Source organism: Suricata suricatta, chromosome 9, assembly GCF_006229205.1.
Source record: "Suricata suricatta isolate VVHF042 chromosome 9, meerkat_22Aug2017_6uvM2_HiC, whole genome shotgun sequence".
NCBI lineage: Eukaryota > Metazoa > Chordata > Mammalia > Carnivora > Herpestidae > Suricata > Suricata suricatta.
Genome location: NC_043708.1, coordinates 14,022,831 through 14,049,366, shown reverse-complemented (window position 1 = coordinate 14,049,366; position 26,536 = coordinate 14,022,831). Strand labels below are relative to the sequence as shown.

At 35.8% G+C, this 26,536-nt stretch overlaps 1 protein-coding gene across 2 annotated transcripts in view; it reads right to left on the bottom strand.

The window, feature by feature from the left end:
• Nucleotides 1-26,536, bottom strand: part of EML5 (EMAP like 5) — a 157,841-nt gene that overhangs the window by 114,234 nt on the left and 17,071 nt on the right. For both annotated transcript variants that reach the window (XM_029951761.1, XM_029951762.1), the window contains exons 2-5: nucleotides 13,850-14,009; nucleotides 6,750-6,848; nucleotides 3,748-3,816; nucleotides 986-1,171 (exon numbers count right to left, since the gene is read on the bottom strand). In XM_029951761.1, the coding sequence (XP_029807621.1) occupies nucleotides 986-1,171; nucleotides 3,748-3,816; nucleotides 6,750-6,848; nucleotides 13,850-14,009 (514 nt within the window). The remainder of the gene's footprint in view (nucleotides 1-985; nucleotides 1,172-3,747; nucleotides 3,817-6,749; nucleotides 6,849-13,849; nucleotides 14,010-26,536) is intronic.

The window sequence follows — 26,536 nt, the reverse complement described above, 5'->3', positions numbered from 1 at the left end:
ATCCAATGACAAAAATAACAAAAAAGAGCAAAGGGTAAGAAATACCAATTAATAGAAAAGGAATTTCAAGCGGCCCATAAACATACGAAATTTCACAAGTAGGAAACAAAATCAAAACAAGAAGTTACCACTTGGCACCCAGAAAACAAGCAAAAATTGACAACAGGGGTTAAATCCTGCACTGAGGAATATGAAGTGCAAACTGGTATATTTATACACTGATGATGAAAATGTTACGTTGCCGCAACCTCTATGGAAAAGAACCTTATATTTCTGGTCTTTTGCTTAAAGCAAGTCCTGTTATTAGTGGTTCTTTAATATACTTAATATGTAACATATTACACACTTATAGTGGTTCATATAAATACACTTAATCACTTTTCTACATGAGACCTTACTGCTCACCACGGGGGAGCTCTGTGCTCCACAGTTCCCTGCACAATGTGAGGGACCCAACTACTAAAAATCTGACCCAAAAAACACTTAATGGTTTTAACAACAGATCTTTTTCCCAACTGGATAACTTTTTTTATATGAAAATCTCATGAATTACAAAAACTAAATTCTTCTGCTACTCACTTAATGAAATAATATTAAAATTAAAAAGGAAAATTTCTTCTAGAATTGTCCCCAAATTTCCCACTGGTAAATTAGCCAAAAGAGTTCTAGCTTTATTTTAATATAGTTAATCTAGAATACTTTTAGGTTGAACTTAATAAACTTTTTATCAATACTACTCTGGGAAAGATACCAATACCAGAGCAATGGCTTGAGCAAGGTAGTAATTATACTAATTTAATATCTACTTGTCTAATTGTATGTTTCTTCACTGAAATCTTGAAAACAGACAAGCTAATTCAGTTACAAGAACAGTTTTCAAGTAACCGAACTGACTAGAGAGTCTGCTATATTATATAATCTTTTGCTATAGAACAAGAAGGTAAGCAGTTACCTAAATGTGTTTAAAATATTTAAATATACTTACAGTGTGGGCTCCTTGTATTGTCCTTATAAGATTGATTCCTTTCCAAACATATATATCCCCATTAAGTGCACCAGAATATGTTAATTCGTCCCTTGCACAGGCCAGGCACAAAATTGTCTGAAGGTCACCAGCTTTACCAAAGACCCCTCGTTTTGGGGTCAGAGCATTTCCACATAAACTCCAGAACTAAAAGGTACACAGTATAATCAAATTACCAAAGAATGCTTTTAAAATAAAGTAAAATATTTCTAATACTTTGAAGCTATAGTAGATTAGCAGACTAAAAATTACCTAAGAAATTCCCTTATGACACATTAGCTTTCAAATATTCACAGCCTCATGCTAGTGTTGTCAATAGCTATAGCACAGCAGATAAGCCACTGGTTTCAATCCTTATTTGTAAGGGGGGTGAACTAGATTATTTTAAAAATAGGCTATGCTTCCCTTCGGTTTCTGAAAAAAATCTACATGAAACTCAGATAAGTAGAAGACTTGAGTATGGGTTAGCAATGAAAATGAAGATAAGACATCACACAACCTTAGGAAAGAGGACCAACCTAATGTCCAATCTTTGATGATGATAGTAAAGATGGAAAAAAATTTTCTCACTAATATTTTCAAAGCTGAGCAATTCTATTTGTAAAGCTTAAAAATAGGAGAGATACACATTTGGAATAAGTTGTTCATTCTTAGTAGAAAATGGGAAGGCAAACACAAATCTTCATGACCATGGTCTCTATTCTTTTATGTGAATTCAGGTAAATTTTAATAGTTTGTGGAAATAAAAATCAAGCAGGGCATTAACATACAGAATAGTTTTGCATAAAGAAATTTGGTCCAGGGAATAAATTCAACTTTATAATAAGTAAACCGCCACTTAAAATAACATCTTTTATTACATACTTAAAGGTCTCCCCTCATCTGTTGGGATCTTAACACCTAAAGATCTTAGTTTAAAACCTGAAGCCTCAAAAGACTAAAAATTATGAGGCTTATCCATTCAATAATGTATGTTTTAATCAATGAAATTTTATTTTTCATTCTAAAAGCCCCATGATCCCCGTGCACAAGGAAAACTGGTTCTCTTCCTATTAGCAAATCCCTATTTCAACCTACTATTTTAATCTAGGAGTGGTTCTCAAATTTGGCTGCACAGACTCACCTGAGAGAAATTAAAAAACATAGTAAGCCTGGGCCCCCACAGAGATAAACTGAGACAGAATCTCTGGAGAGTCAAACCCAGGTATCCAAAACTTTCAATCTTCAGAGTAAGCCCTCTTTTTATAATCCAGATTAATGCTAGCTAATAGAACTTTCTGTGATGATGAAAATATTCTCTCTCTCTCTCTCTCTCTCTCTCTCTCTCTACACACACACACACACACACACATATACACTGTCCAAATAGAGTGCTATTAGATACATGTGGATCTTGAGCATTTGAAATGTGATGACTGGGGTGACTGAAGAAGTGACTAAATTTTATTTAATTAATTTAAATAACTACATGTAGCTACAGTACAGTTGCTACTGCACCGGCCAGTGAAGTTCTAGATCATCTCTGGGACTTTCCTCACATGTGCTGCCTGCAAACACATCTACCATACTTTTCAATGACTCAACCAAAAGAAAAGAAATGTAACTCATAGTAAAAATATAGTTTAATTCAGAGGAATCATTTGTTTAATATCTGAAAGTGAAGCTTTCAGTTTTACTTATAATACAAAACAGTAATATCTGTTTATCAATTTGCCAAGAATTTATTAAGCATTTTATATCAAGAATAACAGTGTGTTGTTCATCACAGATGAAAACAACAAAGATTTCTACCTCCGCAGTGTTTATATTATGTACTAGAATTGCAGTGGCAGCTAAAGATGCTTTGGAGAAAACACAGATGGAAGTAAGCACACCAAAAGAAAGAATGTGAACACAGGACCTTACTAGGAACTGTTGTATCAGATAGTGGGAGAAAACAAGTATTTCCAATGTGCACCAGGGATTTAAAAGTAACTATAAACATAAAAATAATATCACCATTGACCATATGGGCTTCAAAACCTGAACTATAATTACAAAACAATATTCAGAGCTTTCATAAGCATAATAAACAGTAGCTACCAAAGGCTGAGGTCAAATCAAAGAGTAAATACAGAGAGAGGAAAAGATAATACTTTCAGAAAGATGACCAGGTGCTATGTGCTAGGAACTGACAAGCACTTGAATAAACACTGCCTTCCTTAATCCAATCTACAGGATTATACAGATTATATAATGTAACAGCAGCCATATTTTTAAGATGTGAAAAAAGCTCAGTGAGGCTACATGACTCATCCCAGGTCAAAAGTTAAGCTGGTAAGGGGCAAAGCCAACTCTGTCCATGCTGCTGCCATCACACCAATTTATCTCTGTGAAGGAAATCCCTTCCTTTGCTTGGTTTCCTATGCTCACTTTTTATTCCGTAGGTGAAACATGAGAAAATAAGATGAATGCAATAGAGCCTACTTCACTAGACTATAAATTCCTTTATGGAAAGTGTTTTATTCATTTCCTGCTCAGACCTATACCCTTATAGTGCCTCACACAGTCATGACACAGTAAATACCTGTTAGGTTGAACATCAGAACGTTAAAAATGTTGACATTTTTAAAACAAGCACTGTCAAAATCCTAAGGCTCCCCTAAGTTTTAAACAGTGTGGAAAATACTTAGTGGCAGAGAGTAAGTATACATGACTATTATAAAACAAGACCTTTCTAGTACCTTGATATGTTTTACGCCACAGCTGACAAGTTTATTTGGCTGGTACAAGTCCCAAGAGATATCAAATATCTGTAAACAAATCAGATTCATGGTTAAAATACTTATTTTCAGAACCACTTAAGAATCCATTCAAAAGACCAAATGCCCCAAAACCCTACCTACCACAAAACAATATTCCTCAATAAATAATAATCAGAATCCCAGACTTCACAATCTTATGAGAAATAAATATGTAAATGATAGAACAAAAATTATTTCTTATAGAAAAACAAATACCATATGACTTCACTCATATGTGGAACTTAAGAAACAAAACACGGACATAGGGGAAAGGAGAAAAATCATAGGGAGAAGGGGAAAGCAAATCATAAAAGACTCCTTACTAGAGAGAACAAACTTGGGGTTCTAGAGGGGAAATGGATGGGGACAGGCCAAACGGGTGATGGGCGTTAAGGAGAATACTTGTGATGAGCACTGGATAGTATATGTAAGTGATGAATCACTAAATTCTACTCCTGAAACCAATTTTACCATATATGTTAACTAAACAGAATTTTAAAGTTTGAAATAAAAAATTAATCAAAGATTATGTCTTAGCTACTGTGAAACAACTAGTAAAGTGAAAATTAATGCTTCTTTTTAATTTTTTAAAAAATTTGGTCCAGGAGCACCTAGGTGGCTCAGTCAGTTAAGTTTCTGACTCTAGATTATGGTCATGGTCTCATGGTTTCTGAGATGGAGCCCTGCGTCAGGCTCTGGGCCTCTGGGCTGAGAGCACAGAATCTACTTGGGATTCTCTCTCTCTCTTTCTCTCTCTCTTTCTCTCTCTCTCTCTCTCTCTCTCTCTTTCTCACTTTCTCTAAGTAAATAAGCAAACATTAAAAAAATAAAACATTTGGTCTATAAGTCACAAGAATATTCAACAGAACTAGGCCATGAGGCAAGTACCTACATAATTTCCACACAGAAAAGATACTGAATGGAATATACACATTTATACAGCTAGAAATAGAGAACTTTTTTTTTGAATGTTTATTTATTTTGGGAAGAAGGGCAGGGCAGAGAGAGAGGAGAAAAAAATCCCAAGCAGGCTCCACGCTGTCAGTGCAGAGCCTAAGGCAGGGCTCGATCTGACTGTGAGATCACGACCTGAGCCAAAATCAAGAACCAGACACTTAACAAATTCAGACACCCAGGTGCCCCAAGAACATTTTAAGTAATTGAAATAGGTAATATTTTTATAGTTTTCTATCACACAAAGCTACGTACATAAAGAATCCACATATTTATTTCACAGTAAAAATTATTTTATTTTTTTAGCTTTTTTAAATTGTTTACGGGTCAAACGAAATTAACTTATACTTAAAATCTGGAGATCTCAGGCTTTGTTCTTATCTAAGATTCTCAAAATTCTAACAAACTATTCTTGTCACAGTAGGAAACAACAAAAAACCCAGCTGAAATGAAATATGCAATAGAAACAAGTACTTTAATAATAAAAGAAAAACATCTGAAAAATAATTTCACAGGGAAAAAAAATTCTGTTAGTCTTCACCATGTTTCTTTCAACACCTGCCTGCATTATCACCGAAGATGCCTATTACCTTTAAAAATGTGTAAAACAAGGGGTGCCTGGGTGGCTCAGTCGGTTAAGCGTCCGACTTTGACTCAGGTCATGATCTCATGGTTTGTGGGTTTGAGCCCTGTGTCAGGCTCTGTGCTGACAGCTCAGAGCCTGGAGCCTGTCTTCAGATTCTGTGTCTCCCTCTCTCTCTAACTCTCCCCTGTTCACGTTGTCTCTCTGTCTCTCAAAAATAAATAAAAACATTAAAAAAATGTGTAAATCCATACTCTTCAGTAATAAGTATTATATCTTATAAATTAATGTTGAACAACTCACCATGACACAGGTAATATGAATACCATACTGATGTAACTTTAAAATACTAACCATAAAAATACTTTAAAAATTCCAACAGTACCGTTCTTCAAAATAGTCTATTTACTAAATCCAAAAGTGACATGCCTTGATCTAACTCAGAATACACAATTACCTAACTAAAATATACAAATCTGATTTGTTATACCTTAATAATTATCTAAATTGTGTTTGAGTGTGTAACAGGCCTCTTTGAAAATCTGCTAAAAGACGTTTTCCAAAATGCAAATACACACCAAATTTTCTATGCTTTTACAGATTCATATATTTTTCTCCCTAAATAGAATTAATGACTATAACTCCTATGCTCATCCAGGTTAGACTTTTACTACACACACAAAAAATAAGACATTTTACAAGGATTATGATAAAGTTTTTGATGTATGTCGATAAAAGTAAATTTAATTAAAAAGCTGACTACAAAGTATTTTTTATGATTAACTTTATACAGCTTAGAATAAGAAATATATTTTTAACAAGTTTCCAAAGTAAAAAAACATTGGGTCTATAAAAATTTTAATATTGAATATACAATTTCAACCTCACATGGCAATATCATTTTTTACTTTAATTGTGATACATACATAACAAATTAGTGGTAAACCAAACTAAATAGACCCTCGGCATGAGTCATTCATCATTTATCCTGAAGCAAACAATGGTGAAAAGTTTTGTGCTAACACTATGCATACAGTCATTTTTTTCTCTCTCCCCATTTTTATTTTATTTTTTTTTAAATTTACATCCAAGTTAGCATATAAAGCAACAATGATTTCAGGAGCAGATTCCTTAATGCCCCTTAATTTAGCCCATCACCCTTCCCACAACCCCTCCAGTAACCCTCTGCTCTCTACTTAAGAGTCTCTTAATTGAGTCATATTTTTGAGTACTACAATATAGGCACGTTCTAAAATTTTATGAGTAGTTACAGTTGTACTTTAAATTATTAGTTACATATGAACTATCTAGTAATAACAAACACAGAAACATAAAATCCTCTGGCTCTCCTTTGGCTTTTTCCCCCATCCCGTACCCAGTAGAACCCCCAAAGGAGAATACTTACTCTATCTGTGTGACCAGGGGCCATAGATAACATTTTCCCCCTTTTCCAATCCCAAACACAAACTGCATTCTTTGAATCAAGTCCAACTGAAACCAAGCGCTGAATTATATCCAAAAGTCCATGAGGGAATAAAAAGACAAACAAATAAAAAAGGAACCAAATTATAAATGGTAAACAAATTCTACTCATGGGCATTATAAACATCAAAACTTACACATTTGTGTTTTATAGACCTCATAGAGAAAGTCTGGATGTATTTCATCTTGTTAATATTTGCATATGTGTAGTTCTCCACTTTAAGAAATAGAAGAGAGACTTCCATTCTAACAGTAGACGGACAAAATACTCTAAACATCTCTCCTGCCAAAAACTAAAAATGCTAGATAAAATGTAAAAACATCTTTTTAAATGCACTCCGGAGCTGTCAAGGAATTAAGAAATCTGGAACAAAAACAAAGGATTTCAGATAGGAATTCTGGAGGGTAGAAAAGCTCCCACATCCACTTTACTCTAAAGGTACCAGCTAACTCATAGTAAGCCTGATGTTTGTTCTGTCGACTGAACAAGAATGGGAGATAAAGTATAGGGCCAGCCGAAGGTATAGATTTGCACTCCAAACCTCTAATTAAGCAGTGAACGCCTCAGATAGGGGAAAACAAGAAACTGTCCCTCCCGTTTTTAAAGTTTACTTATTTATTTTGTGTGTGTGTGTGTGTGTGTGTGTGTGTGTGTGTGAGTGAGAGAGAGAGAGAGAGAGAGAGAGAGAGAAAGAATATGAATATCCTAAGCAGGCTCCACACTCTCAGCATGGAGCCTGACACAGTACTCAAATTCAGGAACTGTGTGATCATGACCTGACACAAAAATCAAGAGTTGGCCACTTAGCTGACTGAGCTACCCAGGCACCCAAAACTATCTCTTTTGAAAAAAGAGGTGGCAATCATGAGGGGAAGAAAAATCTCCCTGAAAATGCAGAACAATGTGCAAAATACTTTCAAGGAATACAGCAAAATCCAGAATTCAGAATGTGACATACACAATGTCCAGCATCCAATAAAAAAAATTATTGGACATGTCAACAAAGAGGAAAATGTGATGAATAACCAGGAAAAAAATCAGTTAATAGAAACAGATCCAAGAATCACAGAAATGATTAAAATTAGGAGACATTAGCTATTAAAATAAACATGTTCAGGATGCTCAGAATTATTTTTATTATTTTTTAAAATTTTTAAATGTTTATTTTTGAGAGACAGAGAGAGAGAGTGAGAGAGAGAGACAGAGTGCAAGTGGGGGAGGGGCAGAGAGAGGGAGACACAGAATCCAAAGCAGGCTCCAGGCTGTGAGCTGTCAGCACAGAGCCCGATGCGGGACCTGAACTCATGAACGGTGAGAACTCATGGACCTGAGCCGAAGTTGGATGCTTAACCGACTGAGCCACTGAGGCGCCCCAAGAATTATTTTAAAACATGCAAATAAAAAGAGAAATGGAAGATTTGAAAGAACATACAGAATTTATAAAAATAAATGTTAAATTATGTGAAATAAAAATTCACATCATAGGATTAATAGCAACTCAGAGAATTAAGAAAAGACAGGTGAACTTACAGACATACCAACAGAAATGATCCAAAGCACAGGAAAAAAAAAAGGGGAAAAAAATCAATAGTGCCCCAGTTAACTTAGAAAAACATCAAGTGGTCTAGTATACAGGTAATTGTAGTTCCAACAGGAGAATATGGAGGCAAAGAAAATATAAAATCAGAGAAATGAGGGCTAAAATTTTCTAAATGTGATGAAACCCATAAACCCAGCAAATCTAAGTTCAATGAACTCCCAGCAGGATAATCACACACAGAGAAAATATACGTCAACACAAATGGTAATCAAGTTGCTAAAACCAGTGCTAAAGATAAAAATCTTAAAAGCAGTCAGAAAAAAAGGCAACTTTGGTATGGAGGAACAAAGATTTAAATAGTTATCCTAGATTTCTCATCTGAAGCTATACATCAGATGACAATGAATAACCTCTTTAAAATTCTGAGGAGGAAAAAGGCAACATAGAACTGTATACCTAGCAAAATTATCTTTGGAAAACTGAGTCAAAATAGTCTTTTTCAAGTAAACAGAAGGTGAGAAAATACACCACTGACAAATCTGCACTAGAAGATACAATAATGGAAATTTCTCCAGCCAGACAAAAATGATACACCTGTGAATTAAGTGTCCAAATGATAAATATGTAAGACTTTTATTTTTAATTTTCTTTTAAAACTACTATTTAAGGCAAAAATAACAATAATTATGATGTTTATAAATCCTGTAATAAACAAATCCTGTATAAATGTCATAAGTAAAATGAATGACAATACACAGGAAACAGAAGGAGAAAGAGCACAATATTTTTTTCACATCCTTTCCAAGTGCACATGAATCTTCATGAAGATCACAAAATTCTGAACCACAAAATAAACCTAAATGAATTTTAAAAAACTAAATACAGAGTATGTTCTCTGACAAAAGCAGAAATTAGAATAACAGAAAGTTGTGCAGAAAATCCTGCAAATGTGTGGAAATTAACAATACACTTATAAGTAACTGAAAGGGATAAAGAAGAAATTACAAGGATCAGCCCACAACACATACTTTTTGCCCTGGGTTAGAAGTGGAAGTTGGCAAATTACAACCCTCAGGCCAAATCATGTCCGAATCCTGTTTTTGTAAATAAAATTTTACTGGAGGGCAGCCATACCCATAAATATTTACTGAGTTGTTACAGAAAGTACATCAGTTTACAAATCTCTGTTTTAAAGCATAAATTCTGGTATCAGACTGCCTAGGTTTGAACATTAGCTCCATCTCTCACTAATTAGATTACCTTCAGCAGTTATAGAGCCTCTCTGAACCTCAGTTAACTCACCTAGTAAGTGGGAATAATAAAAGTCTTTCATAGGGATATTATGAGAATTAACATATATTCATAGACAAAAAATTAATATATGGTTAATGTTGTATAAATGCTTGCTATCATCATCACTGTTAATTTACCATAACTATACTAGTTTTGAGAACCTATGCCCTCTACCTGTCGGAATGAAAAATGCCACCTAATACCCAGTTTCTCAGAAACAGATTCTGCAAAGCAGAGTTACTATTTAAACCCTCAAATGGGCAGAATGAATGGCTCCCATAAAAAATACAGTATCCAGTGTGTTATGGCTCTCCATCAAATCACACTGGCAGAAAGACCAAGGGAACAAGATACTTTTCCTGAGAGTCTTGGGAATTCCAGGGTATCAGTAAATATCTAGCTAAAAGAAATCTACCTACTGTGTAGAGATTAAAATTTCACAAAACAAGTAAAAAGTGAGGAATAGTCAGAGGGGCACTGTCCTTTGTACTGATGCTTCTGACTTGGCTCATCATACACACACAACAAACCACAACTGGCCAAAAGCTTTAAAACTCCATGTATCTCCATGGAGCCTTGAAACATCCAGCTCTGTACAGACAGTAAGAAAAAAAGAGAGAGAGAGAGAGAGAGAGAGAGAGAGAGAGAGACAGACAGACAGACAGACAGACAGACAGACTTGGGAGTACTTCCTTTGTATCCTGATAAACGTAACATGGCCAAAATCAACCTCCCTCAGCATAGGTTAAGCAACAGCAGAGAGGATAAGGTAGATATAACAAGCCAATACAGCTTCCTCTCCTAGCTTCCTATCATTTCTTACTGTATCGTGTTTTCTCACATTTACCCAGCCTGGGTAGGTGAGGAAGAAGATAAAGTTTTCCAGTAAAAGTAATGCTTTAACCATATCTTGGAAGACAGAGGAAGAGTTTGGTAGAAAAGTAAGAGAAAGTGCCTTTCAGACCAAAAGACACCAAGATTAGGGAGGTCATGGTGCTTTCATGAGAAAACCTAATTCAGGGTGGCTGAGGGGAGGAATGCCAACTGGAAGGTGGCCAGAGACAAGGCTGGGGAAGCAGGCCAAAGGCAGAGAAAGGGTTAATTTTGTCTTTTAATAGAGTTGAGATAAAGATAGAATCAGTTTAAGTGTATAATATATGGCAATTTGTATGACATTCAGGGGGGAGAGAAGCTGGAGCCACTGTTAACTGACATGGAGATTAAAATCATGGGTCTAGATGGTCACCTAGAGAGAATAAGTAAAAAGAAAAGAAGGCCACAGATTCCTAAAGAACACTGACATTTAAGAAGCAGACAGAAGGAAAGGCACCTTTAAAGAAGTAAAGGTCAGAAAGGTAGAAAGAAAACCAGATACGGAAGCCTCTTCCTCTATCCAGCTTCTCAAATTCTTCCCTGATCCAAACAAAATCGTAGTTGTGTCCACTAATTGAACTGGATTTTTAAAAAATTCTAGCACACTAAATGCTCAAATAAGAAAAATATCATGATACAGCTAGACGCATCCTATGAGTTCCTGCAACTGTGAACCATATTCAAATAATGAACAATTATACTTAAAAGATGTTAGCACGTGGGTCTCTGTGATCTCAGTGTTCATTACAAAAAACTAATGCTCATAATGTTACAAAGTAAAATCACAAATTTTGCGAAAGATGTAGGACTTAATGGAGTAAATACTGGTAAAATCATACATAAAACCATTAGAAATTAGGATCTGGCAGAGAAATAGAAAAAAAAACCTCAAGAATAATACAACAGGCACTTGAGATATGTTTAGCTATCAAGAGACTGCTAAAAGGCACTTGGAAAAACCAGTAAACCCCCCTAATATTTTTGCAAAAACTACTCTCTTGATAATCATGTGCCAAAAGTCAAAGGTAAACTAAAGCATTTTATTTTGTACCATCATATAATTGACAAAATTAGGTTAAAAACTAACACTTTATTCTTAGTTCATTCTGTAAATCACCAGAGCTGTAACTACAGCTTAGATTTTGTTCAACATGAGAAATGGTTTTATAGTGTATTGTTGTATTTTCAAGATAAAGTATTGGTCAAATTTCCATTGCTCCCACTTAGAAATTTTAGTCTGTGTTTGATGAGCATTTGTAGAAACAGATTCTTTCAGGCCCTAATTACTCTGAATAAGGCAGACTTTGGTGTCAGAGTGGATATTCAGTCCATTTAGAAGAAAGCCTCTGGGAAAATAATATTCCTATTGACAGGAAAACTCATTCATTGGATAACTCTTAATAGAGCACTTTATAAAATGCAAAAATCATACAATATTTCCTAGTTGATGGCTCATAAACAGTTCAGATATTAGTGAACAGATATGTCCTCAAAGATAGTTTTTAACTAAGGCATTTTCTCATTAATATAATTTCAGAGATACTCTTCTTAACTTAATCTTCAGTTGGTAGCAGTTTCTTATAAGCTTTAATTGTATTTAGGATGGATGAATTCCTTCTGAAATATATAAGTAACTACCTCCTAAGTTCCAGGTTTGGGAGGCAGGAGAGCATTGCGGTTAAAAATAAGAGCTTTGGAGTGTGACTGACCTGGGTTTCCGCTCTGGCTGGTTACACATTTACTAGCTGTGTACCCTGGGGCAAGTTATTTAACCTCTCTAAGTCTCAGTTTCTTTATCTGTAAACTAGAGATAATAATAGTATCTATTTCACAGGGTTGCTGTGAGGACTAAAGATAATGCAGGCTCAGCACAATGCCTAGCAGTTAGTATGTGCTCAGTAACTTTTAGCTATTATGTTTTTTATACGCTGAAATTTTTAAGTAACACATTCTCATGAAGATCTGTGATAATAAAATACACGTCCCCAAGGCTTATAAGTTCTACAAAATAAACAAAATTAAAGGCTTTCAACTAGGAAAAGCTACGGACATGACTTCTCCTTATAAATATATAAAAGAAATTCCTCAGCAATACAACACATAACATTGAGAAAGAGCAATTTCAAAATTAGGAAGAAAACATCTATGTTTAAAGTATACAGATACTTATAGTTAATACATTGTGGACTTCATAACACGTGTGGTAAATGATTTTTTAAAAACTCATGTAGGTTTGTTTCATAAAATTCAATCTCCCATGAGATAGGTAAAGAATAATTCTCTTCCCTTTACAAAAGAAAATTAAATTGATATGAGAACAGTAAGGGACTTGAAAAAAAGCAAAATAGGACATGAATTAAGATTCTATAATTGCCAATCATTGCTACAATAGAAACATTAAACCTAGAAGCATATTTTTCCCCAAATGAAAGGTACCAGTTAAGTCTTAAAGATCTAACACACTCTTAACAGAAAGTCAGATTAATATATGCTACTCAAAGAAGCTATTCCTTAGAGTTATTAAAAAAAATCTGTCCATTTTCAAGGAAACAAAACACAGTGTGATCTGTTTTTATAAAATCTCAACCTGTAAAATTAATTTTATGAATTGCAAAACAGGCAACTAAAATCTTTCTAAAAGTTAAAATAATTTTTAAAGTCTAATTTTAACATGAAACTGTAAAGACTATAAATTAACCACACTTGCAAAATTCAACTTCTTACTACTTCTTAAGTATGTTTTAGGTATAACAAGTTCCATAAAAACACCACAAAAAAGTTCTTGCCATGTTTAATTTTTTTAAAACAACCATTCACTAAAAGTAGATAATAATTTGGGAACTGATAAATTATATCTTTTGTTTTCAACTCTGATTTTGTATAAAAATAACTCTTATTATAGGAACCACCTCCTTATTTTCAATAAAAAATGTAACTTCAACAAAACCTTTAAAATAACTGAAAATTAAAATTTATAAAGATCTTCTTTAAGACACTTAGTTTTCCTAAGATGTCTTCCATCTGTCTTATCAACATCCACTATCTAGGACAACTAGGTAACATTCTACAAAGTCAGAATTTCTTTGGCTTTTATGATAGTATTAATTCAATTAAAAAGTTCATGATATGTGAAATAAAGACTCCTTATTGTTCTTATTTTTCTTACATTCATCAGCTATCCACCAATGTATTTCCACCCTTGAACAGTTACTTTTCATCAATTGCTTTCCAAGTTAATATTCATAGATTTATAATCTTTTCTTGTAGTACACATTTTTAAGATGCAATTTAGAAAAAGAGAAAATAAATCACATACCTGCCCGTCTAAGTCGAATGCTAAACAAGCTATACCATGGGTATGAGCATCCTTTAGAATGGATATGGTCTGCACAGTGTATGAATCCCAAACACAGATATAAGGCTCTTTCCCAACTTGTCCCGTTGCTACCAATACTCGTTCAGGATGCAATGCAAGGCTGCAAAATAAATAAACTGACTTAAAACTGTTTCTAGAGCTTTTATAATTTTTGATATATGTAAACTTTATATATACAAATGCAAAATTTAGATTTTATCCATTTAAAATAATTTGGACTTAAAATAACTTCTAGGGGCACCTGGGTGGCTCAGTTGGTTAAGTGTCCAACTTCGACTCAGGTCATGATCTCACAGTTTGTGAGTTCGAGCCCCGTGTCAGGCTCTGTGCTGACGGCTCAGAGCCTGGAGCCTGTTTCTGATTCTGTGTCTCCCTCTCTCTCTGCCCCTCCTCCTCCACTTGTGCGCTCTCTCTCTCCCCCAAAAATATACATAAAAAATTTTTTAATAACTTCTTTAAAAATCCATACTGAGTTACCATTTGACTAGTATATGTATATGATGAACAGATGATAGACTTCATAATTTCTGTAATATAATGTGTGTACACTTTACAAGAAAACAATTCTCACAATGGATCAACTGCACCACAGCAACAAATTAGTAGCAGCTTTTCCACGTCATTTTCTCATTTGGTATTCATCTGTTTTTAAGCCCTCTCTCCTATTTTACTCTTTTATTACATGACATTGAACAAAATCTTAGTGTCCAAAAATAGCACTTAGCAGCATTCGTATGGCAATAAATTACAAATCCCACTTTTAATTGAAGTAAAATTGGTATATAATGTAAGTTTTAGGTATACAAAATTTTATCATCTGTATTCCTCTCACAGTGATCACCTCCAAAAGTCTAGTTATCATCTATCACCATACATTTGACTCCCTTCACCCACTTTACCCACCCCTCAACTGCCTACCTTTATGGTAACCACCAATCTGTTTTTTGTGTCTATGAGTTTGTTTTTATGTGTTCTGTTTTGTTTTGATTCCACATATGAGTGAAGTCATACTGTTTTTGAGTTTTTCCTAACTTAGTTCACTTAATACCCTCAAGGTCCATCCATGCTGTCAACATCTGATTTCATTCCTTTTTATGGCTGAGTAGTATTCCATAGTGTCTATATACCACAACTTCTTTATCCATTACATTAATCCATCAATGCACATTTAGGTTGTTTCCATATCTTGGCTATTGTAAATAATGCTGCAATGAACATCAGGCTGCATATATCTTTTTGTATTAATGTTTTCATGTTCGAATAAATGTTCAGAAGCAGGACTGCTCAATAGTATGGCAGCTCTATTCTCAACTTGAGGCTTAGCCATAGTGTTTTACATAACAGCTGCACTAATTTATCTTCCCAGGGTTTGATTTACATATGAGGGCTCCTGTTTCTCCACATCCTCTCCTTGTTATTTTTTGTCAATTTGATGATAGCCAATCTAACCCATATGAGGTAATATCTTATTATGGTTTTGGTTTGCATTTTCCTAATAGTGATACTGAACATCTTTTCATGTGCCTGTTGGTCATTTATAGGTCACCTTTGGAAAAACATCATGCAGATCCGCTGGTCATTTTTTTACATTTTTTATTTATTTTTTGAGAGACAGAGACAGCGCAAGCAGGGGAGGGTCAGAGAGAGAGGGAGATACAGAATCTGAAGCAGGCTCCAGGCTCTGAGCTAGCCATCAGCACAGAGCCCGACGCGGGGCTGGAATCCACAAACTGTGAGATCATGACCTGAGCCGAAGCTGGATGCTTAACTGACTGAGCCACTCAGGCACCCCTCTGGTCATTTTTCTAATCAAACTATTTTTTGTTAAGTTGTAGGAATTTTCTATATATTTTGGAATATTAACTCCTTGGCAAATATGTAATTTGCAAATATCTTCTCTGATTGAATAGGTTGCCTTTTCCTTTTGATAATGGTTTCTTTCACTACGCAGAGGCTTTTGAGTTTAATGAGTTCAATTAATTTTTTAAAATTTTTGATGTTCATTTATTTTAGAGAGAGAGGGAGCAAGTGAATGCACACTAGCAGGGAAGGGGTAGAGAGAGAGAGGAGAGACAAAATCTTAAGGAGACTCTAGGCTTTGAGCTGTCAGCACAGAGCCCAACACAAGGCTTGAACTCACATACCACAACATCATGACCTGAGCCGAAGTTGGGCACTTAACCAACTGAGCCACCCAGGTGCCCCTCAATTTACTTCTGCCTTTGTCTCCCTTGTCTTTGGAGTCATATCCACAAATACATTGCTAAGACTGAGGTCAAGGAGCTTACCACCTGTTTTTTCCTAGGCGCTTTATGGTTTCAGGTCTTATGGTCAAGTTTTAATCCATCTTGAGTTAATTTGGGGATACAGTATATGATAGTGGTCTAGTTTCATTCTTTTGCATGTGGCTGTCCAGTTTTCCCAACACCATTTATTGAAGAGACTGTCCTTTCTCCATTTTATGTTCTTGGCTCCACTGTCACAAACTAAATGTCCATATATGTGTGGGTTTATTCCTGGGCTCTCAATTTTGTGTCAATGATCTATGTGTCTGTTTTTATCCCAATACCACAGTGTTTTGGTTACTATAGCACAAATATTTCAGGAAACAGAAAAGTCACCCATAGTTCACATAAAGTAGTCTGAGACTTTAAACAAGACAAAGACCTAAAAGTTGAGTGTCCAACTTCAGCTTGGGTCATGATCTTATAGTTCATGAGTTTGAGCCCTGCATTGACAGAGACCCCTTAGGATCCTCTGTCCCCCTCTCCCTGTCCCTCCCCAGCTCAAGCTCATTCTTTCTCAACAAATAAACATTTTTTAAAGAGAATAAGGTACCAGTACATGTCACAACATGAACCTTGAAAGCATTTACATTAAATGAAAAAAAGACAGATATATATAAGGGACATATCTATCATTTCACTAATACCACAAAAATTACTGTTGGAGTACTGTGAGTCCTCCAACTTCATTCCTTTTCAAAATTGTTCTGAATATTCTAAGTGCTTTATCTTCTCTGTAAAGTTTACAATCAGTTTGTATATCCTAAATACAAATATCCCATGTTTTGAGATTGGGACTGAATAAATTCTATAGATCAATCTGAGAAGAACTGACATCTTTACTATATTAAATCTTTCAATCCATGAACATTATGTATCCCTCCAATTCTTTTAAGTTTATTTGTTCACTTATTTATTTATTTTGAGAGAGCAAGTGAGAGAGTACATGAGTGGGGAAGGGGCGAGGGGGGAGGGGAAAGGAGGAGGAAGAGAATGAGAATATCTCAAGCAGGCTCCACGATGTCAGTGCGGCGTCCAATGCTGGGCTAGGACTCACAAACCACGAGATTATAACTGAAGCTGAGAGGGAGTCAGACACTTAACCTACTATGCCACCTAGGAACCCCCATATCCCTCCATTTTTAAGTTCTTGGCTTTTTTTTCCCCAATCTTATTTTATAGTTTTTAGTATACAGATCCTGCATAGATTTTGTTAAATTTATGCAAAATTGCTGACTTCTTATAAATGGTATTGTTTTAAAATTTTAGTTTCCAGTTGTTCATTGCTAGCATGTAGAAATATAACTTGATTTTTTTTATGCTGACCTTGTATCTGGTGACTTGGGTAAATTCACTTACTAGTTTTAGGAGTGTGTGTGCTGTAGATAATTTGGAAATTTCTACATAGACAATCAAGTTATCTAGGAACAAAGACTATTTCTTACTTTCCTCTAAGTCTTTTATTTCTATTTCTTGTCTTATTGCACTGGCTAGATCTTCCAGTACAATCAATGTTGAATTCGGAGAGGTAATTTTTTTTCTTTTAAAAAAAACATTCAGTCTCTCACTCATGTTAATAGATGCTTTTATAGTTTAGGGAGTAGATTTCTATTCTTAGTTTGCTATGCATTTTAAAATACATGAAGAGATGTTGAATTTTGTCAAATTCTTTTCCTGCATTTATTGAGATGATGATTTTCCTTCTTTAGTTTCTTAACCCAGTGCATTACCTTGATTATTTTTCTAATGTTGAACTCACCTTGTATTCCTGAAACCCCTTGGTCATGATGAATTATTCTATTAATGGATTTTACTTGATTATTTTATTGAAAATTTTTACATTTATGTTAATGAGGGTTAGTGGTCTGCAATTTCTTTTTCTTCATATGTTGACGGGGAAATTCCAGTCCCTGCCCGAAGACTCCCCTTCCAGTTTCTTCCTACCCAACTTGCAGCACACAAATTACTACTAATGCAAAAGTAACAGACTATAAATTGACCCCATGCTTGCAGTGGGACTCAGACCTCTAGAGTGTGACCTCTGAGACCACCGGTATGAAATAAACCTCCTGCCTTCAAAGATCTTCACATGCCACTTGGTTCTTCTGCCAGGTGATCCAGAACAGGCTCTGTAACAATGTCTTTGTCTGGGTTTTATATTAAAGTAATGCCATCCTCATAAAATGAATTGGAAGTAGTCCCTCCTCATCTATTGTCTATAAAAGACTGTGTAGAATTGGTATTATTTCCTCTTTAAACGTTTTGGCAGAATTACCAGTGAAACCATTTGTACCTAGAGTTTTATGAAATGTTTCAAGCTACAAATCCAATTACATTAATAGATGTAGGGTTATTCATGATATCTATTTCTTCTTGGTAAATTATGATAGCTTGTATCTTTCAAAAGAAAATACCACTTATTCAAAGGAATAAGGAATAAGATACCATTTATTCAAAGGAATTGTCCATTTCATCTAAGTTGCTAAATATCTCGATGTATGTCTGTTCATAGTATACCCTTATTATCTGTTTAATGTCTTTAGATCTGCAGTGATCACTCGATTAACATTGGTTATTTCTGTCTTCTCCTTTTTGTTCCTGGTAGTATAGTTGGAAATTTAACAATTTAATCAACCTTTTCAAAAAAACTAATTTTGGGTTTCATTTTTCCCTATTGTTTTGCTGTTTTCATTTATTTCTTCTCTTTATTATTTTCTTCTGCCTGCCTTTGAGTTTAGTTTCTTTTTCTATTTCTTAAGGTGGACTCTGATTACTGATCTGCAATCTTTTTTCTTTTCAAGTATATGCATTTAACACTATAAATTTCCCTTGAAACAAGGCTGTACCTGAGTTTCACATATTTTGATATGTTTTCATTTTCATCCATTTTAAAATATTTTGATTTCGTTTTCTTTAATGATTTTCATTTTTATTTCATTGTGTTCAGAGAACATATTTTGTATAATTTCAATTCTTTTAAGTTTGTTGAGGTTTGTTTTATAGAATCTGACCTATATTGTTGGTAAATGTTCCAATGACATGTGAAAAAATGTGCATTTTGTTATTATTGACTCATGCTATTTGCTATGCCATGAGTAATATGGAAGGACACAGGTCTGAACCAAACTGACTCCATGCCAGGCTTTAAGTTTCCCCTCTGAGCTTATAGGCCCAAGTTTTGGTTTCCCAGAATCATTAGACAATAGCAGGAAAGGGCACATAGTGCTCAATCAAGCGACCACCTTTGCAGCACCCAATCAAAAGCAGCCAGCTAACACTTAACATTCCTAAGGACAGGCCTGTAGATGGAAACTATAGATAGTTACCTGTTGCTTAATGCTAGAATAACCAGTTACTCACCCCACGTAGGGGTCCTTGGCCCACCCTGTAATTGGTTATTTTCAGAGAAACACTAAAGGTCATGATTGGGTCCCGCCAAAAGTAACGAACATTCTGGACAATGTGTATGGTTAAAATTGTTCCTAGGAGCTGTTATACAATAATGATTGGATTACTGTACCTCTGTCATAATTTTCTGTAACCCCCCCTTTTCCAAACCCCATAAAAACCCTACCCAGCCTTTGTTCGGGGCTCTCAGCACAAATCCACTGCGTTGGTGAGGTCTGAGAGTCTGAGCTTAAGCCTAAATAAATGCCCTTTGCATTTGTATACGTGACTCAGTCTCCCCAGTGGTCTCTGGTCTTTGGGGATATTGCAATCTGGGCATAACGAATAGTTCTTTATCTCTGACCCAGGAACTTCATGTCTTTGCCAACATCTAAGAAACAATAAAAGTCTAACTTATTAGTCTGTATAAAGGGTGAAAATATATTCCAGACTCTGTTTCCTATGCTGCCATGACATATTATCAAAAACTGAACATCTTTTTTTTTAATTAAATTATTTTTTAATGTCTACTTTTGAGAGAGAGACAAGAGTGTAAGTAGGGGAGAGGCAGAGAAAGAGAGGGAGACAATGAATCCAAAGCAGGCTCCAAGCTCTAAACTATCAACACAGAGCTTCATGCAGGGCTTAACCTCAGGACGTGAGCTCATGACCTGCAGGGCTTAACCTCAGGACGTGAGCTCATGACCTGAGCCAAAGTCAGATGCTTAATCTACTGAGCCACCCAGACACCCCACAAATTGAGCATCTTAATACAACACAATTTTATTATTTCAAAGTTCTGCTGGGTAGAAATCCTATTATAGCTGGGTTCTCTGCTTAGGTCTCAAGGCCAAAATCAAGGTGTCAACACAGGTTCATTCCTCTCTGGAGTCTCTGAGGATGAATTAGCTTCCAAGTTTATTCAAAATGTTGGCTGAATTCAATTCCCAGTGGTAAAAGGACTGAGGCGTTTGTTTTCCTGCTGGCTGTCAGCTGGGAACTTCAACTTCCCCAAGGCTGCCTGCATTTTTCATCACTTTGCTATCTGCATCTTCAGGCCAGCAATGGCACAATTATCCCTTCTCAAGCTTGGAATCTTTCTGACTTCTGTTGCATCTTTTCTGATTCCAGTTGGAGAAAGCTATCAGTTTTAAGGGCTCGTATGATTAAACCAGGCCCATCTGGATAATTCAGAACACTACCTTAAGGTCCATACCTTAACTGTATCTTCAAACTCACTTTTGGCATTTAACAACATATTCACAAATTCCAGGGATTAGAGAGTGGATAACTTTTGGAGGATAGGGGCGGACACAACCTGTCTACCATATACACAGATATTGAGCTCAACAGGGAATTCTTTACTTCTATTTTTATATTTTTCATTTCAAAATGATGAAGGAACATGGGGCAAGCTGAGGGCAAAGTGCAAGCTAACAGCACCCCTCTTCCCCCTATAGGACATGTATGATATTCCCTGAACACTCCCAGCTACCCAAAAACAGGAAAGGACAAAAAACAAATAAGAGTCTCCACCAGTTTACCAGAAAAAGGCAGTCCCATCAATGTCCTAAAATCCAGGAACGCCCTACTATTTTAAAGTCAAAGCTTTGCTAGAGGGAAAAACAACCTTAGCTTGACAATAGCTAGGCCTCCAGTAAGTTTTCAGCTTGTGAAAGTCTCTTTGGAAACTCCGCCTTACCTCCTACCTTCCCGGATGTAAACCAGTCACCTCCCGCACTCACAGTGCAGCTCTTCCTGCCCACGGGTCCTGTCCCAGTGCTTCAATAAAATCATCTTTTTGCACCAAAGACTCTCAAGAATCCTTTCTTGGTCTTTGGCTCCAGACTCCCCACCACCCTATAACTTCATAAAAAAATTCCATTTTTCTACAGCGTCTACTTCTTTGCTGAGAACTTATAACATTTCATTTGTTTCAAAAGCATCCCCTTTTACTTCATGGCATATAGTTATAACAACTGTTCTAAATTCTTTGACAATTCCAACATTTAGATAAATCATCGTGGGGCTGCTAACTATTGTCTTTTATAAGTTGTTAAGATTCTCTTAATTTTGTGTGTGATAATTTTGGAGTTTCTCCACTGTAAAATTCCCACAAAGTTTCTCTTTGTTGTCAATATGTATTTTAGGGGACATGCTTTGACACTTTGCAAATCCTGTTTCTCCCCAAATTTTCATTCACTAATTTTAGCATCCATTGCTAGAGCTTGCCTCAAACAATTGCCACTGTACTATTTGCTTATGTGATCCTCCTATTTCCTCTTTTCTTCTACACTTATTGATTGGAATTCTACCATAAAGAATTTTTTTAGTTTTAATTTTTAATATTTTGAGTAGAGTTGACATACAATGTTACATTAGTTTCAAGTGTACAATACAGCATTTCAACTTTTTTTTAATGTTTATTATTGAGACAGAGAGAAAATGAGTAGGGAACGGGCAGAGAGAGAGAGGGAGACACAGAATCCAAAGCAGGCTCCAGTGTCTGAGATATCAGCACAAAGCCCAAAGCGGGGCTCAAACCCATGAACCATGAGATCATGACCTGAGCTGAAGTCAGATGCTTAACCGACTGAGCCACCCAGGCACTGTAGTATTTCAACTTTATGTTATAAGCTATGCTCACCACAAGTGTAGCTACTGTCTGTCACCATACAGAGCTATTACAGTATCACTGACTATATTCCCTATACCGTGTCTTTTAAACCCCTGACTCATCCATAACTGGAAGCCTGTATCCTCATTCCCTCTCACCTATTATGCCTACCCCCCCCCACCTCTTTTCCCTTTGGCAACCATCAGTTTGTTCTCTGTATTTTAGGTCCAATTCTGCTTTTTGTTTATTCATTCATTTTGTTTTTTTTAGGTTTCACACATGAGTGAAATCACACAGTTTCAGTTCAGGTCATGATCTTGAGGTTAGTGAGTTCAAGCCCCATGTCAGGCTCTGTGCTGACAGGTTAGACCCTGGAGCCTGCTTTGTATTCTGTGTCTCCCTCTCTCTCTGCCCCTCTCCCATTCATGCTCTGATTTTTCTCTCTAGTGAAAATAAACATTAAAAAAAATAAGCATAATACCCTTTAGGTCCATCCATGGTTTTGCAAATGGGAAGATCTCATCCTTTTTTTTTTTACAACTGTATAATATTCTAGTGTGTGTGTGTGTGTGTGTGTGTGTGTGTGTGTGTGTGTTCCTTATCCATTCACCTATCAATGGACACTTTGGTTACTTCCATACTGGCTACTACCTACTACTAGAATTACTGGATCATATGGTGTTTCTATTTTTAATTTCTTGAGGAATCATTTATACTGTTTCCACAGTGGCTATACTAATTTATATTCCCACCAACAGTACACAAGGGTTCCTTTTTCTTCACATCCTCACAAGCACTTAATTCTTGTCTTTTTTATTTTGGTCATAGGAAGCACTATCTTTTCTCTCTTATTTAAAGTTTATTTATTTATTTTGAGAGAGAGAATGGGTGTGCAAGCACAGTAGAGGCAGAAAGAGAAAGAGAGAATCCCAAGCAGGCTCCACTGTGCTGTCAGCGCAGAACCAAAATTGGGGCTTCATCCCATGAACCGCAAGGTTATGACCTGAAGGGGAAATCAAAGGTCAGAAACTCAACCTACTGAGCCACCCAGGCACCCCTCTTTCTTACTTATTTAATAGATTGTTTATATAGTTGAATTCATCGTATTTTAAGATTTTTAAAAAATGTTTTTTCATTTTTGAGAGATAGAGAAAGACAGTGAACAGGGGAGGGGGAGAGGGAGAGAGAGAATCCCAAAAAGGTTCCATGCTGTCAGCACAGAGCCAAATGTGGGGCTTGAACCCACAACTGTGAGATGACCTGAGCTGAAATCAAGAGCCTAACACTTAACCAACTGAGCCACCCAGGCGCCCCCATGGGTATTTTAATAACACATTTTTTCTGTAAAGTGACAGATAGTAAACGCTTCAAGCTTTGCATGCCATACAACCTCTGTCACAGCTGCCCCACTCTGTGGTTATAATGCCAAATCAGCCATTGACAATATGTAAACCATGCATTCTCATTGGGAGTAATATCACTTCCATGGGGGTTAAAATTGGTTCTTGTGGGTGTGAAGGTCTTACTCTTTTTATGAAGAAAGCATAGGTACACATATGGTACATAAATTGTTATATGATATATCTGTGGAATAAAATTTTGTGATGGGTTGGGGAAATTAAGAAAATAATACTTAAAAGGGCTCCTTAGGGGGACTATTAAAAAAAAAAGGATGCAAAAACAAATAATCATGTCTGTTTTCCAATAAAACTTTATATACAAAAATAGGTGGCAGGCCATATTTGGCCCACAGTCTGCCGTTTGATAATTCAGTTTTATTCTATGGGTTAAAATTCAATACTATCATTATTTATCTTGTAGCTCAAATTATTCCATCTTTGGCCTTCAGGAGATCCTTCAGGCTGGCTTTTTTTTCAACAAGCAAACATCTGTTTTGCATTTACTTACCTTGAGGAACCACAATATATTCCAGGCTCATCTAGCATTATTCCTACTCCAGCCCTGTAATTAACTACTTCCCCAGGAAGCCTTTTATTGGAGAATGGTATTTAGAGAACAAGATCTGGGCAGCAGATGTGGCCATTGTTACTGGAGTGTTCTTCCTTCTAGGCTGCAGACAGAGCTGGAAAATATATGTCTGTATACTAACTCATGTATACACATGTCTATATTCTGTATCTTATCTATGGGTATATATATATCTAAAAACCATGAGTTCATATTGATACCTCTGAGTCTAATCCAAAACCACAGGGTTCATCAAGGACTTCTCCCTTTACGTATAACTTATTCTAAGAGTGAGAAATTAGTCCTTCATAACCTAAAGTCTATTTATTTATTTAAGTATGATAAACACAAAGTTGTTTCAGAATTGCTAGCCATGTGGGAAACAATTTTACTAACTAGATTATAGCATTATTTAGAGTTCTTTTTGTTTTTATTCTTACCATATTCAAGAAAGATAGTGCTTACATAGGTTTTAGTTGTCTTTTTGTTTGTTTTTGATTGAGTTGCTCCCTGCAAAGCTCAGTGATAAAGAATAAAGAGCTTATAAAACTGCCTGTAGAATTTGGTATTCTGTTTAAGTAATGGTAAAGCTAGGGCTTTGCATAAAAATTTCATACTTGTGAAGTGATTCTGCATTATCTGGGATGAGATTCTGGAAGGTTACTTACTACATATGAACCACTATCTTCAGTTACCTGGAAGTCTAAAGTTTGAATTATTTATATTAATTGTATTATAATTTTTATATTATTTATAATTTTACTTAAGTTATCCTTTTTATGTCCTATTTTCTATACTTTTTAATATAAATTTTATAGTGTTCTCTTTGGTGTTTAAGATATATGACCTAATTTGACTTACATTTTGTATACAGTGAGATTCATTTTTCCCCATGTGGATATTCAGTTGTTTTTAGTATCATTTCTTTTTTTATTTTTTTTTTATGTTTTTTAAATTTATTTTTGGGAGACAGAGAGAGACAGTGCAAGCAGGGGAGGGTGAGAGAGAGAGAGGGAGATACAGAATCTGAAGCAGGCTCCAGGCTCTGAGCTAGCTGTCAGCACTGGGCTCAAATGCGGGGCTCAAACCCACGAACCATGAGATCATGACCTGAGCTGAAGCCGGACGCTTAACCAACTGAGCCACCCAGGTGCCCCTAGTATCATTTCTTGAAAAGACTATCTTTTAAGCATATTTTATGTGCTAACAGATATCAACTAGAAGAATCATCAAAAATATTGATATAGGTGAGGAGAGAGAATCTCTGGAGCAGGCAAAAAATGGCAGGATCTCATTCACACATGAAGGGATTAATATGAAATAGGAGCTAGATGTTTTCCTGATGGGTAGGTAAAATATGAAAGTTCTGATGGCTTCAATATCCTTTTTTGTTTAAGTGACAATGTAGATTTATTCTGGAATATCTCCCATAATAACAACTCCTATTTCTACCAACTAATACCCCCATCAGTAATTAACTTTAGACTGAAATTAAAATCTCTCACCCTTAATTCATTGTTTATATACTAATTTCCAAGTAATCAAATTTACCAGCATTACTAAGCAACTAAGTAACTTCCCTTCCTCGCAAGGATTTATAGCCTGGAGTGTAACATTAAAAAATAAAGACTCTGTTAATGACAAAATACTCAAAATGAATTTCTACTCATGGCTGTAGACACTTTGGTCTCAGACCAAATAATATAGGAACGGACAGAAATCTGAACTACATTTTTGTTACTAGAAGCCTATATTGAGATAAGCCACCCCAATAAGTGGGTCTGTTTGCCAGCACCGGGCTTAAAGTTGAGCTGGGCACACATAAGCAGATGAAAATACATGACTCCGCTTTGACCCAGGCTGTGCAGCTGCCTACAAATAGTGTGAACTCCACAGCAAGTTCTCCAACTTCAATATCTTCTGGTTAATATTTTCCCACTAGTTGATAGTGAGGACTAGAACCCAAGCTGTCTCCCAATGCAGTGTTCTTTCTCTGCTAGACTATCCTTGTCATGGATCTGAAAAAGGATGCTGGAAATATACAGCTGCACAGGAGAAATATCTGAATGCATGAGCTATAGGCCCTGTAACTTATTTTGCTTTTACATTATATATACCCTGGGCGTCTGGATTCTGAGTCCAGGCTGGCTCTAATTTTTTCTTTTTGTTTTTTTAATTTAAGTTTATTTATTTGTTTTGAGAGAGAAACAGAGAGCGTGAGCAGGGAAGGGACAGAGAGAGAGGGATTAAGAGAATTCCAAGCTGGCTCCACACTGTCAGCAAGGAGCCCAATGCGGGGCTCAAACTCACTAACCATGAGCTGAAACCAAGAGTCAGCTGCTTAACTGACTGAGCCACCCAGATGCCCCT